Source organism: Populus alba, chromosome 12 (genome assembly GCF_005239225.2).
Source record: "Populus alba chromosome 12, ASM523922v2, whole genome shotgun sequence".
Taxonomy (NCBI): Eukaryota; Viridiplantae; Streptophyta; class Magnoliopsida; order Malpighiales; family Salicaceae; genus Populus; species Populus alba.
Window position 1 is genome coordinate 10,874,358 of NC_133295.1, and position 19,185 is coordinate 10,893,542.

General features: G+C 33.1%; 3 protein-coding genes across 5 annotated transcripts; 1 reads left to right on the top strand and 2 right to left on the bottom strand.

Moving 5' to 3' along the window:
• Positions 1-1,395: 1,395 nt before the first annotated feature.
• Positions 1,396-2,055, top strand: LOC118044796 (small ribosomal subunit protein eS30z/eS30y/eS30x). Its single transcript, XM_035053280.2, has 3 exons — positions 1,396-1,515; positions 1,606-1,743; positions 1,832-2,055. The coding sequence occupies exons 1-3, from the start codon at positions 1,512-1,514 to the stop codon at positions 1,876-1,878; spliced, it is 189 nt and encodes a 62-aa protein (XP_034909171.1). The 5' UTR covers positions 1,396-1,511; the 3' UTR covers positions 1,879-2,055.
• Positions 2,056-4,419: 2,364 nt separating this feature from the next.
• Positions 4,420-9,207, bottom strand: LOC118044795 (probable serine/threonine-protein kinase WNK3). Of its 3 annotated transcripts, none has more exons than XM_035053279.2 (8): positions 8,794-9,207; positions 8,536-8,573; positions 8,130-8,357; positions 7,806-8,029; positions 7,524-7,672; positions 6,285-6,468; positions 5,794-5,931; positions 4,420-5,685 (listed from the first exon to the last, which is right to left on the bottom strand). In XM_035053279.2, the coding sequence occupies exons 1-8, from the start codon at positions 8,878-8,880 to the stop codon at positions 4,982-4,984; spliced, it is 1,752 nt and encodes a 583-aa protein (XP_034909170.1). In that variant the 5' UTR covers positions 8,881-9,207; the 3' UTR covers positions 4,420-4,981. The 3 variants fall into 3 exon arrangements, with proteins under 3 accessions (XP_034909170.1, XP_073259832.1, XP_034909169.1); XM_073403731.1 differs by having other exon boundaries at positions 7,524-7,681; positions 8,536-8,654; positions 8,794-9,206; XM_035053278.2 differs by having other exon boundaries at positions 7,524-7,681; positions 8,794-9,204.
• Positions 9,208-13,518: 4,311 nt separating this feature from the next.
• LOC118044793 (large ribosomal subunit protein bL19cz) lies at positions 13,519-16,621 on the bottom strand. Its single transcript, XM_035053277.2, has 5 exons — positions 16,312-16,621; positions 16,012-16,218; positions 15,848-15,934; positions 15,602-15,735; positions 13,519-13,873 (listed from the first exon to the last, which is right to left on the bottom strand). Exons 1-5 carry the CDS (start codon positions 16,501-16,503, stop codon positions 13,765-13,767), a joined length of 729 nt encoding a protein of 242 aa, XP_034909168.1. The 5' UTR covers positions 16,504-16,621; the 3' UTR covers positions 13,519-13,764.
• Between the last annotated feature and the right edge of the window lie 2,564 nt (positions 16,622-19,185).

Genomic DNA, 19,185 nt, shown 5'->3' on the forward strand with positions numbered 1-19,185 from the left:
TTTGTTTTTCTTTTAAATTTGATTTTTATTTTTTTAATTACTATTTGTTTTATATTTTTATAATATAGACAAACATTCTTTTTTATTTTATTATTATTAATCATTGTTATTTTTATTGTTATTGGTTTTTTTTATATATATAAATATATTATTAAATTAATTAAATTAATTAAATTCATTTAAATCAATAACTCGAGTCTTAACTCATTTAAAAATACTTTAATCATCCAAACACTTTTTTATATTAAAACAATTTAACCTAAAACCACATGTCACCTAGCTAGTATTAGTATTGCAATAAATTATCACCACCATTCTCTTCTCCCTTTAATTGCTCGTATGAACAGCTTGGTATCTCAGCTGGGGTTTGCGTCCTTAGTCTTGCAGGTTTGTACTCCATACAATGTTCTTGAAGTTGCTTATCATATAATACGACCTTTGTTATAATTCAAACACCATTTATTAAGCTTAACCTCGATCTTGAGTCTACTAAAGAGGGTGATTTGAAGAATTTTAGCGACAAATTTGTGAGAACAAATTGTTCTGCAGATTGTATATTAGACCTGTAAAAATTAATCCCACCCAGAGTGAGAGGATGGTATGACTATTTTTCATAGCAAATGGATTTGCCATAGTGCATAGAGCTTTGCTCCAACCCCTCTTATATATATATATATAAAGGATATTTTCTTCAATTTTGCTTTAATAAAAATTTTAAAAAATATTAGCTCCTAAAACTATTAAAAAATCATCTCAACTCAATAGTTTAAACATTTATGTAAAATCTCAAGATATAATTTACATTATTTTTTAATAAAAAAAATTGAAATTTCTTAGATTCTATTGAGAATAATATGGGTACATTAATTATATATAAAAAAACAAATATAATGGATATTTCTCCAATCTTTCTTTATATCCTAAGGTCGAATTTGGAATGGCATAGAGGACTGTGAAGATGAGACTGTAAAAACAAAACGCTGAAAATAAAACTAATCTGTGCTTGGTATATTTGGATAAAACATAAATTTTTATTTGTCTTTATTTATATATGTATTTGTAATTAGGGTTTATGCTCTCTCGTTTTTTATTATTCTTTTTTTTTTTTATGAAATTTTTGTGATTTCATTTTCTTTTAATTAGTATACATTATATACATTTAGGGTCTTATTTGAGAGTTTATATTAATTTTTTTTTATTTTTTGCAAAAAATAATTTTTAATATTTTTATTTCAAAGATTAATTATTTCTTGGACCACAAAAAATGATAAAATTCAATTACTGAAAATCATGTAAACATAAAAGAAATAATAATAAAATAGTTTTTCAGCCCCTAACACAGATGGGTCGGAGACAAAGCCCAGCTCGAACCAATTTCCATTGGACGGACCAAGCCCATTTATTAACGTAAATGACCAGAAGAGTTTGGCTGCGAAGATAAAACCCTAGCTGCTCCGTGAAGTCGAACCATCTTCTCGCCACATAGAAGGGAAACAGCAGCAGTTGCAGTCATGGGTAAACCCCTAGATCTTGATCATCTCCTTGAGATGTTGCTTAATGTTTTTCTTCATCTGATCCCTTCATAACATTGGGTCTGACTTGCAGGTAAAGTGCATGGTTCTCTAGCTCGTGCTGGTAAGGTGAGAGGCCAAACTCCCAAAGTGGCAAAGCAGGACAAGAAAAAGAAGCCCCGTGGCCGTGCCCACAAGAGGATGCAATACAATCGCCGTTTCGTCACAGCAGGTGATCTCTCTTTCCCATTTATTCATTTAACTGCAGGTTCTTGTTCCGGTAGCAGAACCAAGAAATAATGAATTTATTATAATTACAGTTGTGGGATTTGGCAAGAAGAGAGGGCCCAACTCCTCTGAGAAGTAAATCTTGAGAGAATGAGAAGATGAAGAAACATTGCTGTTTTTCCTTTCTAATTATGACAATGTTACTACAGCTTGCTTTTAGTAGTTGATATTAACTGTCAGACTATTTGGAGCATCTGTCCTTTTTGTTAATTATAGATGATTTGATCTTCTTTTCATTAAAAATGTTGCTTCAGAATTTTGTTGTGGGGTTTGCTTAGTTTGTTGACGTGATGTGGTGTTTGTTTGTTTTCTGTTCTTGAAAAATGATTTAGAATTAAGAATTAATGATGATGGTCTGCTTGGTTAGTGTGGGAAACCAATGGATTTTGATGAAATAATGTGGAAATAGGCAATCTTTGCGCATTTTGATTATCTTTTGCACTTTATAGAATGCAATGGGTTATTTGAATAGGTAGACTTGGAGAGAAATGGTGAGATTATGAGAAGATGCCTCAATGAGGGATCGTCCCTATTCTCTTGTGGTTCTAGTTTTCTTCTTTATATTGTTGTATCTCTTATCAGCTCTATCTTCTGCATACCATTGAATCTTGCTGAGAAAAATGAATGTAATTGATGGTTCTTGCTACTGGAAGTACTGTTTCCAAAGCTTTTGGTTCTGTTTTCCGTCCTGCATGCCCTTATTCTTTGCAGAAAATGGCATTCGCCGGGAATCCTTGAAAGAATATTACCAATAAGCTTATAAGCATGCCATTACATTTCCTGACGAAAGGGTTTATCAGGGAGAGAATCTTTCTTCTTTTTCTTTTTTGACATAAGCATGGATCTGCCTTGAATCTTGATATTAGCTAGCTGATGTCTGATTTGTGTAAGAAATCGAGGCATAATCAGTTATTTCACACCTTTTTTTTTTCTCCTTAGCGTTAGTACATTGCCTTGGGAAGATGAGGCGCGTAAACTTTATATTTGTTATATTCTCTGCTTCAAACGCTATTGATTCGATACGAAGTTAAGCTAGCTGTAAAAGCTCTCCAATATCAAAAGCCATTTAGCTGGAAAATGCTTTCTTAGAAAGTAAATTATTTTGTGATATATAACAGTTTCGAGAAAAATAAATGACAAAATATTTTTCAGTATTTGATTATATTTTTTAGTATTTGATTATGTTATAGAAAATAAGCTGAAAAATAATTAATATTTTTTTAAAATTTATTAATATAATAATTAAAAATTGAATGAGAATGAAATTAAAAAAAAAATTAATTTTATAAATAATTTTAAATAAAATAAATAACAATTAAAATAATAGATATCAAATCTAATAAATAAAAAATTTGAAAGACAGTGAAATTAAAATAATTATAATTATAATTTTATAAATTATTTAAAATAAAATAAGTAATAATTAAAAGAATAAGAATCAAATTTAATAGATAAAAAATTTCAATTACAAGAATAAAAGAAAAAATAAATGATAATCATAAAAATCAAAATCAAAATTAATATAAAAATTAAATTTTAATGAGTGAAATTGAAAAAAAAAATTCAAAATAAAATATATAGCAATCAAAAGTTTGGGAACTAAATTTGTTATAATTAGCAAATAATATGATATTTTTAAAATTTTTCACAGTTTTTAAAAAGTATTTTTTATTCAAAATAAAAAAGAAAATATTTTCTTGAAAACTAAGCCAATTTTTTTTTAATGAAAAGTGTTTTTTCGTTAATTTTTTTTAATAACAAACAAACACATGAAAGTTTAGAAAATAATTTTTAAGAAACTACTTTTCATCAAATAAATAAGGCCTTAAAAGAGCTAGATTATTGATATAGTTTTTATAATATTAATACTTTTGGTTAAGTTAAGAAAAGTTGTGGAGATGAAAGAAAAAATATTTAAATAATTTATTTGAATGCATTTGATTTATTTGATGGATATGTTGGAATAGCTTTTTTTTTTTTTTTTTCCCAGAAAAGTCATTTTAGCCTTTTATTCTGCTATCCTTTTGAACTGCAAAATCAGGGAAGAAAGCTAAAAAACTAGTTTTTTTCTTTTATTTCTTTCGGCTCCTCATTTCGCTCTCTCAAGATGCCCTAAGAGAAGATATCAGGCACGGCGCAGCCAGAAAGCATCAAGGTAGACTAACTTCTGATCCACCATATTATAGATGCAATGATATCAATGCTTCCCTTCCAGATTTGCTTGCTTGGTGTAAAGTAAAATGCAAGCAAAATGGTGCTTCCGGGTATCAAGATCTCAGCATGTTGCAACATGTTTCAAAGTTAACTGAGGAATGCCTAAATTTGTTTTTTAATCTGGAGCTCAAGGTAGCTGGAAGCCCATAGCTCAAATCTGGATCTCAGCATGATAAAACCATCGCTAGCTATCGTTTTCCTGAAGATTGCTAACATGGAAGAGTTACCCGCCAGAAAGAATCACTTGACAGCTCTGTTCTGGTAAGCTGAATAGAAGTATCTTGGACGTGAGAAATGCCACGATAAAAAAGAAACAATCTTCTAGATTTTATAGTGTTGCACCCCAAACTTTATTCACTAAAAAGATAAAACACAAAAGAACCAACAAAAAAATTTAAGGCACAAATGGCAAAACAGTGCTTCAATCCACACCCTTCATAGCATTAAATAGCTTAACGAGTTTGATGAGAAAAAGCGAACGCCATCACCCCAACAACAAATTGTGAACCAGAAAGACTTTAGCGTAATTCAATCAACTGAGACATATGTACAAGTATATAAATCCGTGGAGTTGTGGTGAAGTAAGAATTTTTACAAAAATACATGACTTGCTAGACCTTGCCGCCTCCCTGCAGCTCAATTAAGAGATTAATGTAAGATATTGTGCTGCAAGTCTGTTTCGTGCACGTGGAGTTGATCATCACCTATATTTTCATTCTGTGATTCTGCTCCATCGTCTCTCATGACTCGATATCACAGGCATTGCCTTTCAAGGTATGTCAAGCAGCAGGTCTTCTGTAATAAAGATCTGAGCACTCAGTGATGTTTTGATCCATTCGACTGGAAGGAAACCTTTTAGAGTATGTTTAATTACCAATTCACCATCCATTGTCAAGCTGAAGATGTGCAATGGAATACACTTCAAATTCTATAGAGTAGCCCATATCTCTAACAAAACACGCACTGAATCACGGCATTTCATGAACAGGTATTTTCAGTTTACATATATTTAAAACATCCTGACGAATTTCTGGAGACACTTCATTCAGAAGATCTAATATGGCTGCTTTGTGCTTCCTCTTTTGTTCCTCTAGCTCTTGTTGCTGCATTACCAGAAGTTTATCTAGTTTCTCAGCAATGATCTTGACAGATGTCTTGTTTCTGTTACCATATTGCAAATCATCGGATATGTTACTTCCATGTTTTGCACTGTTATCATCATCATCGGACATGCTCTCACCCTCCAACTGTCCATTTGACCGAGCAACATTTGGACAACTTAGAGGAGGCTCATGACAAGACAAGTTTGAACGTCCAAGCTTGCTTGGAGAGTTTCCATCAACATCCTTGGGTGAGTCGGACCAATACTTACGACCTGAAGGCAATCTTTCCAATACAAGACTGCCAGGAGAGGGAATGGATTCATTTGACAAAGGTGAACTGTCATCCTTAGTTTCAAAAGGAGGTTCTGAGTCCTCTGCAACTAAATTTTCTGGTGAAACATTGGGGGAAGCCCAACCAGGAATATGGGACCGAATTTCTGAATCAATCATAGCAGCAATTGTTGAAACATCTTGATCAGTCAGATCCAATTCCTCCACCATTTCGCTAGCAACTGCAATTGCTGTATCTACCTCAACATCAAATGGGAAGTGGATATTGCGGATATGACCTGGAGGCATGAAGACAACATTCAATTAGAATCATTTGTGGATACTGATAGACAAGACCTCTAATGTGTGTGAGTGTGTGTGTGTGGAGAGAGAGAGAGAGAGAGAACCTGTGGAATCAGCTATCCTTAGTTTCAAAAATATTGTATCAATGTCTTTCCTCTGACCTTGCACAGTGAAATCTCTGCTTGGTTCAGCAGAAGAATCCTTAGCAATTTCATTAACATCAATCTGATCAGAACTACCACCTGCACTTCGAGCAAGGTGTCAGAGCCAAAACCACTAATGATGTGGTTGTCTTACAAACAAGTGAGGGGAAAATTTGCAAGGAATCATGTTACTCTAATTTGGTTGATAATGTGGGAGAAAAAAAAGAAACAAAGTTGAGGGAAGCTTTGTTCTAGTTATGAATTGTGTGTTTTCTGCCAAATTGTTGAGGATTTAAGCACTTAAATATTTTTCTCATTGTTTGTCATAGATATACAAAAAGAAAAGGATTCTATTCCTTTTTCTCTCATTTTTCCTATCCATGATTATTTTTTACCAAGCAGAGTGTAAAAGCATTTGAACACCAAAGAATTTGAAAGCTATTTGAGTTTACCTGAAGAATGGGCTTTAAGTTGTAAAGAGTGACCAACACTTTCATTTTCCTCATCTGATTGAAGAAAGGGATCCATCAAAAGTTCCTTTGCCGGCAATCGATCAGAGACCTTTGCAATACATTTTTCTATAAATGCTTTCACGGCAGGATCTTTCACCTTCGCTAATGATGCTGGTTTAATTCCCTTTCAAGAAAAAGAAAAACCACGATGACAACTTAGAAACATAAAGTAAAACACAAAGAAAAATATCATAATATGCTGGGAGCTACTGGCTGTGCATGAATTGGGATGTTAGCAGGGTGGCTGGACAAGCTTTGATTCAGAAAAGACTCAGCAAGGAGAGGTGACATTAATCAATGCATGGAGGCCTAAAAGCCCCAGTGTCTGATCTAATCTGATAACAAAAGCACGGGAACATAACAAGCGGATTAGCTACCCTTTCTCCATTCATCAAAACCCTATATAGCAGAAATTGTTCTAATGTCATTGAAAACCAGGTTGCTGTTATTAGAGGTATGCTCTGCAGAAAAGTATGCTCTGCAGAAAAGTATGCAAGCTTCTACTCTACAAATTCCAACTGTCCTACTGAAGACATCTGAGGTAATGTCAGCATATGTTAGGGAGGAACACAAAATATGCATGACAACACCATATTCAAGTATATCGGGGTTCAATGATATCTACGATAATAAGTCATGTAGTAACTATAGAAATGAAAAGCAATCACGTCCTAGAAAGATGAACATCATGTTAGTGTCACACTCTTTCACCAATAAGTGAATTGATGCTCATATCATAAACTATCATGGGAACAATAAAGTCTCTTGAGAAGACTCCACAAGATTAATCCAGGGTTTTCACTTTACAACATACATATAAAATCAAGATTGAACAAAATCTGATGTGCAATGAATCATATAGCCAGGACTGGAAGGAGAAAGAGAAGAGAGATTAAACCAGGTAACAGTGACAACTTTCTGCAAGAATAAAGAAAATCAATTTCCAATAGTCTGACAAACTGAACTACCAGGACTGCACAGCGTTTAAAAGTTAAAGATGCAGCAACATATTAAACTACAAAGGCAGAACTGCATTGAAATTTGTCTTTTTTCTTTTGTTCTTTTGAATGGTGTTGAAAATAGTCTACTCCATGACATAAGATAAATAGCAAGAATATAAATTGCAGAAGTAGTTTGTTCAATAAATTTAAATTTGGGCAAGGATTCCAAATCCCTTACTGATGTCACTTTCTTATATATTTGAGCAGCATTGGTGCATTCCACATAAGGATATTCAACAGTCGCCAACTCTAGCAAGCACATGCCAAAGGCATAAATGTCAACAAGCTCATTATACTCCTCCTCATAAAGCTCTGGTGCCATAAACTCTGGTGTACCTAATTCCACACTAACAATTTTGTTATCATTGCCAGCAGATAACAAAAACCTCCAGAACACCTTCCATGTCAAAAAAGAAAATAAAAATAAAAAACATGAAAATCACAAGAAAGTAGTCCTCACCAATAACACTATGAGCTGACCGAGCTTGCTGAAGAATGGCAGCCAAACCCAAGTCACCAATTTTCACTTCACCTTGGTTTCCATTAACAAAGATGTTGTCACATTTTAAATCTCTGTGGATAACTGGTGGATCATGACTATGAAGATACAAAAGTCCCTCTAAGATCTGCCTAGACCATTTCTTCAATGCTCTTAGACCTACATGCTTATGCTTCTGGCGATACCTACAACGCAAGTAAATGAGCTCCTCAAGTCAACCAAGAGCACAATCAAACTAAGATCCAAAAACAAGAAATTTGTAATTAGTAGAATTCATAGACTTACTGCCGCAATGTCCCAGAAGTGAAAATCTCAGTGATGAAGTTGATATTCTCATTTTTGGCATCGATCCACGAATTGTAAAACTTGATAATGTTTTTATGCTTCAAAGCATTAAGCAAGTGAACTTCAGAATATAAACGCTCCAAATCCACCGAATTACGTAACAGATCTGCCACTTTAACTTGATTCCAAGCTACTTCTATTCCTTCAAATTCATCAAATGCTCTATATCTAAACCCCCATGATTCAATCAAGGACAAAACCATATAGAATTACACACTCATTAGTCCTTACTTGCATCTCACTCACTCACTCACTCACTCACTCACACACACAAACACAAAAGAAACAGTACATACAGTAACTTCCATTGTAAAGTGACAAAATTGTACAAAAAAGAAAAGGATACACTTTCTTGAAAGCACCCCTGCCTAATACCTCTTTATACTGCAAGAAAGACAAAGAAGAAGAAAAATAAACGAACCCCATTAACAACAAAGCAACTCATAAAATCACCATAACATTGACCTGAGAAAGAGACAGGGCAAACAATATCATATATTTCCAATATGGGCTAATTCAACTTTGATCGACAAAAACAAAGGGCAGAAACTTAAATGGAAAATTTCAAATTACATGAATTAAAAAAAAGGAGCACAACACATACCCGACCATAACGACCAGTGGGATCAATCTCTACGAACTCAGCATCACAATCATCCGGGTCTGGCTCGGACGAGGATTCCTGTGGCATCTTCAGTTTCTCAAAGAAAAAAAAGCTTTTTGTTAAATCTTTATGTGTTCATAGATGAATCAAAATTAAAAAGAATAGTGTTGTTATTGTTGGAGAAGTGACACAAATAGAAAGGGAAGAAGTGGGAAATAGAACGGTAGAGGCTATAGAGAGAAGAAAAGCGTTGCAGACTTGCAGGAAGGAAGGAGAGTTGAGTTGCTATTATTCTTAGGAACAAAAAAAATATTCTTTTTATTCCTTTTCTTAGTGAATGAAAAAGAGAAAAAAAAAAAAAAAAATTCAATCAGCGAAGCTTCTAAATTTATGTTGCAAGGTTGTTAAAAAGAAAAAAAAAAGGGTTTCAAAAGGTATGATTTGGGGTTACATGGGAACAGAGGTGGCAGAGACCTCAGATCTTGCCACATAAGATGGGGCACTGCACGTGCTGTTGGGTGTTTACATATGTAAGTCAAGATCTCAAAATTTTCTTCCTTTTCTTTTTCTTTCAGCAGATAGGCAACTTCAAGAGTTTCTGCGTTTAATCTGATTCTTTTTTGTTTAAATTTAAAACTGAATTATGTGTCAGTAACATAGTTGATTTGATTAATCTAAAATAGAAAAAATTTAAAAATAAAATTTTAAAAAAATTATGAAATTGATATAAAAAAAAAATTTATATCAAACTTATTACCCATCTTAAATTTAAAATTAAACCATGTTATTTATTTTGATGCAATTTAGTTAATTTGACAACAACAAATGCCATCTAGAAAATTATTAGAAAAAAGTTAGGAAAGAAATTGATAAAAGAAAAATAAAAAAAAGGGAATGGATTGAAAAAAAGAAGAAGAAAAGCTTCACTATTCATGACGTTTTCCAAAACTTTTAGTCTCTAATTAATCAGTATATTTCAGAATAATAAACGTTTCTCTAAATTTTAAATTCAATATTAGTTAATTACCTACATTTAAGTTTTGTCTTCCAAATACAAAACAACTTGAAGAGTAGTGCTGGAAAGAAATAGGCTTAACTCTTAGAGAGTGTTTGGAAATAAAATTGTGTTTTTTTAAATGTTGATATTTTTTTTTGTTTAAAATATATTTTTTATATAGTTTCAGATTATTTTGATATCAAAATAATTTTTAAAATATAATTTTTTTTATTTTAATATTTTTAAGTAAAAACACTTTAAACTGGCATCACTATTACAATATTAAACATACCCTTAATATATGTGTTTTACATAATTTTCTAAAAATGAAATAAGGAACTCTTATATTGTTATTATTATTATGGAGAGTCTTAAGAAGATTAAAATGATAACACTAAGAAAAAGCGATGGAAAGAACATTTTCCTTGACTTTTAAGGACTTTCTTTCATTTGGTTTCGAAAGGAATCCTTTTAATTTTCATTTTATTTTTGGCAAAGATGTGAGGAATTGATTTTTTTTTTTCTAGTTTTTTTTTTTATATGGTAATGGATGGCATATATGTGATCTCTTGTAAGTAAAAATAAATTTAGAAAAGTGATGAAGTCTAAAAAATCTAAACTGTTTAGAAAGAAGACTCTCAAGTTGAATAATTAATTAATTAACTGGTACTCGTAATTTTAGATATATATTTTTAATTAAGATAGTTAATAGTTTACACTTGGTGTATGATAGGCCAATATTGTTTATAACTAATATATGTAAAGGTCTTTTTTTAGTGGAGGTGGCAACTCTTCGATGTTTAAAGAAATATTTTTTTTAAAAAAAAAATACAATGATATTAGCGGAGACATGGTGGGTCATGAAAAACTTTAATACATCTCATGGTATCAGCGAAGTATAGATTTGTTTAATTAAGTATATTTGTTGAGAAATAAACTCTCTAAGATTTTATATAAAAATTTATAGAATTGACGACTTTAGATTTAGATATTATGTTTGAGCCCATAAGTGTAGTGAATCCGACTATGTCCAGGTTGTGATGACAAAAATCCTCGAGCCTTACATTTTTAGAAACACATGCATCAAACCCATCCCATTGGCTTGATAGAACACCAGGCCAAACTATTAGGCGTGGTAGCACCTACCGGACCCAGATGGTGCCTAGGTTTGGTTGGCGCTAGACCCAGGTTGTGTTTGAGCCTGACATATTTCTAGGCCCAAGCATTGGGTCAAGCACCATTTGTCAGTCTCAAGTGTCGTCTAGGTTTAGGAGGCGTTAGACCCAATGATAATTAGACCTTGCTACCCAAAGGTAATTGGGTCTAACCAGCGTCAGAACCAACAATATATAAATCTAGCGTTGGCCAGACCCAACAATACTAGGTTCTAGCCAGTGCCAGACCCAACAACATTTAGGTCAAGCAGTGGCTAGATCCAATGTGTCCAGGGGCTAATGCCAAACCCAACGAGTCTAGGGCTTGATACAATGTCGAGCCCAATTGTATTTGGATCTTGCTAGCACTAAACTCAATGTACATGGGCTTGACACACTGTTAAGCCCAATTACAGTTGGGTCTTGCTAGTGCTAGACTCAATGCACCTGAACTTGACACACTGCTAAGCCCAACCGTTGTCGAGTTAGGCTAACATCAGCCCCAATATGCATGGGCTTGACACACTACAAAGCCAACTCATAACTAGTCTGACACTAGCCAGGCCTAATCAGTTCTTGAGTGTGGCTTTGAACAAACCTATCACATCTTAATTGAGGTGTGTTTGTATTGGCACGTGCCAGCTCAACACATCCGAGAATTCAAGAAAATTATACCCACATGTCTTTCTTGATTTAGTATTTTTTTATAAAAATAAATAAATATATACTAATACAATCTTTGTTCATCAGAAAATCTGGAGCAAGTACATGATTATAGAATTCGATTTAATATATGTTATATACCCTTTAAAATGAGACGAACATGAGTTAAATAAGAAGTATAAGGTAGCAGCATCTCTTAGGCATTCAGGAAATTTGAGTTAGATATCAAGAGCAGCCTTGCAACTGACCAACTATCCAAGTGGGAAAATGGAAATCGGCCGGCCGCCATCTCCCATACGGTCTATGTCTACCAACTATTCAAGCGAGTGTAAATGGAAATTGACAGAAATGCTAATTCTGGAAGAAAAAAAAGGAAGAGGGATTGCAACATAATTAATTAGAGACTCCACCCTTTACAATTAGTTTCACTATTTACTAAATAATTTTTTTTTTTTTTTTTAAGGTTAGATAATTCTTTCAAGGCAATGTTTATTGATACGGAGAGTGTTAAAATAGAACCGTGAAATGCAAATATATTGTAAATGCCTACATTATTTGTGTTTGATTGGTAAGAAGAAGAACAAGAAGCTATATAGATTATAAATATGGGATTCACATGGTTTCATTTGAGGTTTAAATTTAAGTGGTAAAAAAGATGGCATTTTTCTTAGTAATTATACCAACGTTATTGAAAAAAAAAAATAGATATTGAAATTACTGTTAAGCAAAACACACCATATTTATTTTTGCAGGTGGAAAATATTTTTCACTTTAAATTATTTTTTTTACGTGTTCTTAGATAATTTTAATATATTAATATCAAAAATAAATTTTAAAAAATAAAAAATATATATTATTCTGATACATTTTCAAATAAAAAATATTTTAAAAAATAATCACTACCACAATACTAAACCGGTTCACAATATATTAATGGATTGTATAATGCTGCACTTTGTTTTTTTTTTTTTTTTTTTTTCTCTTTTTGGTTTTTTAATCACTCAACTTTTTTTTAAAAAAATAGTTACTTTACATTTAGTTGGTTTAAGTCTAGATTTGATGAACAGTTTTAAAACTATCATAGTTATAAAACGCAATTCTGTAATTGACCTGGTTCAAAGTTTAGGCCGTTGGATAAATTAATTTAGATTAATTCAGTTTTTTTAACTGAAAACAATATTATTTTAATAAAAAAATTGACTTTTTTTAACTGAAAACAATATTATGCTGTCCTTTTCGGGATAAGCACCATCCTGGGCAGTAGGTTTCCATTTGAACACCATTTCTATTAGGAAGATGACGAACGAAATAAATTTTTCGACATTAAAGTTTCTTTTCTGCCTATTTTGTTGTTTAGTGTTCCTTTTTTACCCTTCCGTTTAAACGATATTACAATCCTACTCCAGGTTTATCCACCAAAAATCTTATTCCTGTCAGATACCAGGCTTTACTCGAGGAAGAATGGGCAGCCATTTTCATATTAAAAAAAAGCTTCAAGCAGCCGTACACGCAAGGGCTAGAAATTGACATCTTCCAGGTTTCCATATTATCATCAACCAACCAACAGTTGACTCAAAAGAGAGTTCATATAGAGTGATCTGAACGCACCTGACCTCCCTTTTCTTTACAGTATATCACCGCAATCTCTCTCTGTAAACTTTAAAGCCAAGAAAAAATATGTCATCCATGCTATGAGTAAGGTCGGCAGATTCAAAATTACACTGATAATTATTTTAATGAAGATCCTTTAAAATATATGTATGAGCATACTATTTTGAATTGTTCCAACTTAAACCCAGAATATATGAGCATTCCCCTGTATTATTGTTCTATCGTAGATCTTGTGCTCAGTAAGTCGCATGCTCAAAATTATATGGTATAATTGAAGAAGGAAAGTGATGCAAGATAAACTGAGAAACAAAATTCTTTGCCACTTTATCACTAACAACTCATGCAGGTTGCTGAATGCGCCACCAGAGGCCTCATATCTTCCCCATCCCACAATTTCAAAAAAAGGTCCTTAAATTAAACCTGATAATAACATGGAAAAGGAGTTGGAAAACAAACAGTCTGCAACTTTTCTTGCTAGGATGATCAAATCCACCACCATCTTTCCTGAGGAATGGATGATTGATCTCCCTCTAGATATAGATCTTGCTAACGTTTCTTCAGTGCATTCATCCTGTCTCTTAAATAGTAAAGCTTGGCCCTCCTCACTTTCTTCCTGTCATCGAGCACCTCTATCTGCTTTATGTTAGGTGAGTACCTGCCATCCATCACCCACTTACTTGGTCACCATAGAGAAATGATGAGCACCAGCAATAAAGAATTGATGACAAGTATCACCTGTTTTCTAGAGAGAGGTTAAAAAAATAAAGCTCTACAAGAAAGCATTCACTTCAATGGGAACCAAACACAAAAGTAGACCAAGACAGGAAACATAAATCTGGAATCTCATCAAGGAGATGAGTAGTCAATTAACACATTAGGCTCATTCTATCACAGCTGATTACACAGAAATAAGAGCAAGATACAAAACATCTGTAGATCTAATGCAAGATAACAAGTGTGTTGTTGTTATTGGTCATCTAGTAGTCGGTTTTCTGGTACTGAATTTAACAAAGAAGAGAAAATCGAAGAGACTAAACTCAGAAATTTTGTTAAGATGTTGATTTTTAAAGATATATATAATATATATATATATATATATATATGCAGGCATGTGAATTTTGCCTAGCTTGGTAGGATGATGAGAAAATTGAAATGCTTATGAAGGGATAAAAACATTTAACTGGGTGCCCTCTCACAAGCATACAAGGTTCAAGATGAAACATATACTCCTATCAACATCTTCAAACACACACAAAAATACCTATACAGATAAATTATATGCAACAGTTTATGGATTGAACTCCATACAGCCCACTTAGGACATTCAAGTTGCAGGTGAGTAGGATGACATATTTTTCAACTCAAGGAATTCAAAAATAAATACAAATCAACAAATAAAGATTAAGGATTTTTGAAAAACAGAAAATTAACAGAGCAGGAGGACCTATATGTATCAATATCATCCAGTCAGAGTATATCAGTAAAAGATGTGTCTTCATTCAAATCTCTGGTACATAGATACTTGGCATATCTCTGCCGAGGGACTGTAAGTCATACTTTGGCATCAATTACTTGCCATATGTGCCTTGGATACCCAAGGGCACCAAAGAGAGGGGTATCATGACTCATTATTTAAGCATCACAACCAGGCAAGTGCCCTTGCCATTTCTATAATTTCAGTAGATAAAGGTAACATAATCTCCTATTTTACCAAGTTCCTGAACTAGCTAAAACAGAAGTATAAGGATTTAATCTCTATCCCAAAGGGAAATGCTGGCTTCTCATCAATGTTTATGTAAACAGTGAGACAACGCATATGTAGTTTAAACTATGCAAAACCTTGCCATGTACATGTGAATTGTTGCCATAAATTCCTTTTCTCCCATGATCAATCTACAATATGGACAAAAAACAGGGAGAAAATGGAGGAGCCTACACTATAACTTCAACACATCTAAGTGAAAGGAATTTATTATGTTTTTTGGGAAAATATGTAGATCTCATTATGACTTCATTGATATTCAAATGCACAATGTGTCTGCAAGGGAAACAGAAGCGGATCAATACGACCAGCAGTTTTTAAGATCCATAAATCACCTCACACCATCAATGATAACAGGGGTTCAAAAATTCATGCATAAAGTCTTTGAAAAGGATAATGATACAAGCACTTCCTACAAAAAGATTGGCCGTTTCTTTCTTTACTGATTCCTAAACATCTAAATACTAAGTTTTGTCCTCCAAGTCATTGAGTCACAGTTTTTAAGTAAAATTTCATGGACTTCACACATATCTTAATTCCAGCATGAGACATCAAGGAAAAAAAAATACTACCAGGGGACAGCTTGATCATTGAATAGAAAAATATTTCATCACCACTTACAGTGGAAGTAAGGATTCAACTCCAACACCAGCAACCATCCTCCTTAATCTAAAAGTAGTATGTATACCAGCATTCCGTCTAGCTATAACAGTGCCTATAATAGTCGAAACACGCCGCTTATTCTCCGGCACTTCCTGCTCATAGCAAGGTTCAAAATGGAACAGAATTAAAGCATGCCATTCAAGTCCTCCTTCACAATCAACAAAATTAAACGAAAAATAACAATATCCCTAAGCAAAAACATACCACTTTGAGTCGCACAGTATAACCAGGCTTTATATCAGGTATCTCCCTCTGTCCCCTTACTTCCTCCACTGCTTCTTTATTCAAAATCTGCTCAAAAATAATTATTGATCAATACAGCATAAAATAATAATAGAAATTATTGTTAAAAAAAGAAGCTAAATTACCTGCATTATATGCCTGGCTGTTTTATCAAGTCTCTTGAATTTGATGCGAGGAGGAACATCCGCAACAGGAGCGGACGAATCTTCTGAAGAGGCTTCAGCCGGATTTCCCACTGTTGTCATGCTCCTACAGCAAGACAAATTCATTCTACAGCTTCTCCCGTTACCATTCAAGAACGTCGCCGTTTCCGTTTGAGTACCAAATTTTGGCTGCCACATGAATCAATTAAGAAATTAAACTTAAATAACTGATTTAGGTTAAGTAAAAAGGCAAAATTGAATGGAAAAGGAAGGAGAACATACAGAGAAGTAGTGAGATGAGCGAAAAGGCTGAGTCATTGACGCAGGGAATCGATTTGGAGGCGAAGAATTTGAGTTTAAAAGGGTTAATCCATGAGTTTTACTTTCAGTAACAGCTAAATAAGCTAAAGTGGATTTGAAATGAGAGATGTTTAGATTTTGTCTTCGAAATAAAGTGCCGTAGAGAGATTGCATTGCTTCGAATTAGACTGAAGCTGCTTGGTTGCTGAGAAAAAGAGAGAAAGTAAAAGAAAATGTATACAGTTGATCAACGACGGGGCCGCATCCAAAACCCTGCTTTGCTCCCCCTTCTACTTGATGGGTTTTGAGGTTTATAGACATGGACCAAAATGCCCCCTGTGAATGCTGTAGCAATTGTCCTGGTGGTGGGGTCGTGGCTGCGGACCTTCTCTTCCGGTTTTCCTCTTTATTAATTTTTTTACTAAGCACAATTTTTTTTAAAAAAAATTAGCTGTATTAAGATAAAAAAAAAAACTTGGCACAAATAATATGGTTTAAATTTGTTTTTAATCAAATAGTATAATTTGATAAATGTTTAAAAAATTATTAAATGAGTTGACACAAATTATAATATGAAGCCAGAAAAAAAAAAAAAGATTTTAGAGCCTATCAATGCTATAATAATAACATTATTGATATTTTTATAAAATATGGACAAAACAAATCCAACTGCATCGATAAAGGCCAATAATAATAATTAAAACAAGTCAAACTCATCATCCAAAAACCAACTCCGATCACCTTTATTGATATGTTTTTGGTATCGTTGGATTCATCTTATCAATATTTTTTTATTTATTAATGTGGATGTTTGGACCAGTTTTTGCGCACCTTAACTAATCTCACTGACTCTGAAGTTAATAACCATGTAAACCTCTAATGATCCTGAGGGGACTCAAACTTATAACCATTAGGAAACAAATTCAAAACTTGACTAATTAACCTATCCCTCAAGGTTTCATCGAAATATTTCTAATTATACCAGTAATATCGTAATCGAAAAATATACCTCCAAAGTCTTATTAGTCCTTTTTTTTTTGCTCTACCTCTCCTCTCTCCTTATTATAATTTATGTTAGCCCATTTAATCATATATTTGAAATTCTACTGGTAACAACTTTAAATGTTGTGTTTTCAATCACAACATGTATGAAATTATACTATTTTATTAAAAAAAATTTCTTACAAAAATACCCAACAAATATATATTCAAACTATTTGATAGTTTCAATTTAAAATCTAATCTATTTTTTTTTATTAATTTTACAATCATATTATTTTAACTTTTTTATATCAATTTTTATTAGAATCCACTAAGAAAACATTAGATTTATTATAAAATCACATTGTTTGAAAAGTCTTAAAAATAGATGGGAATTATTAATTGAGAATATTTGAAAATTTAGGAAAAAATTGTTTACAACTAAGAAAATTATTACTAAAGATTGTATTGTGTTGGTCTCATCCAGGGGCGAAGCAAGAAAGAAAAATTAAGGGGGGTCAAATTAAAAGAAATTGTTTAAAAAGGTTAAAATTTCCATTATTTTATACAAGGGAGGGGTTGGAAAAATTTTCCTTGCAGGGGCTGGGGCTCTTACCAGCCCCCCTATCTTCGCCACTGGTCTCATCGTCTACATCCCATTACAAGGTAGTTCAATTTTAATCATTCAAACGTGTATAGATTTCTTAATTTGATTATAACAATAGTCTGAACTATATATAATGTGTATAAATCGTGTATTATACCAATAAATGTAATTTTTACATGATGAAACTATTCTAATTAATCTATTTAATTTTACCAATGTTTTTTTTAGATTAACGTGAATGTTCGGGTCAATTTGCGCGCATCTCAATTAATTAATTCCACGAGCCCTGAAGTTAACGACCATGAAAGCCTCTAGTAGCCATCAATATTAGCAATCACAAAACTTAAACTTAAAATTATAAAAAAAACAAATCTTTTAATTTTAAACTTTTATCATTGAACCACCCAGAGCTAATTTTACCAATGTTAATCTTAGTGCATGGTGTGTATATGTATTTGCAAAATGACTTACTCAACTGTGTTTGATTGCAGGAAAGTGAATTCCAGGAATTCACTTTCCTGCTTTTCCTGTGTTTGGCAGTAATAAAGGAAAGTGGTCAAAGGAAAAAGGTTTCCGGTCAACTTAAAATTAATAACATTGGGAAAGGAAAGTGTTTTCCTTCCGTTAAAGAAAGGAAAACACTTTCCTTTTTTCTACACACTCAGCTGAACGAGAATACACAGCTTTGAAATTTTTTCTTCAAAAATCACACAGTCTCTTTTCCTTCAAAATCAATCGGGAAGCTGAGCAGGAACAAGAGTATTTCTCTGGACCAAAAATATCAGGTATTTTTTTTTCTTCTTTCATTTCTCCTTTATGTTTTTCTTCTGCGTAGATCTGAAAAAATGAAGGCATGAATCTTTGATATTCTGCTACTGCTACTGTTATATTTTTTTCATAATTCTTCTCATCAATCTCGTCACATTCAACTAATCAAGCAACCCAAAAACAAAAAACACATTTTACTACCACTGTTACTGTTCTCTTCTTCACGAAGGAGAAAAAATTATGCAGCTCCCTAACCAAACAAAGAGACAAACCGGGGGGGGAGATAACTGTGAATAGAGCGATTGATTTCTGATGACAGAGAGGCCACAACGGGGGGAGGGGGCGATTGATTTCTCATGACAGAGAGGCCACAACAGGGGCGGGGGGGGCGGCGATCGATTTCTGTGGGGGGGGCGATTGATTTCTGTTGACAGTGAGGCCAAAACGGGGGGAGGGGGGAGATCGATTTCTGTGGGGGGGCGATCGATTTCCATAACATC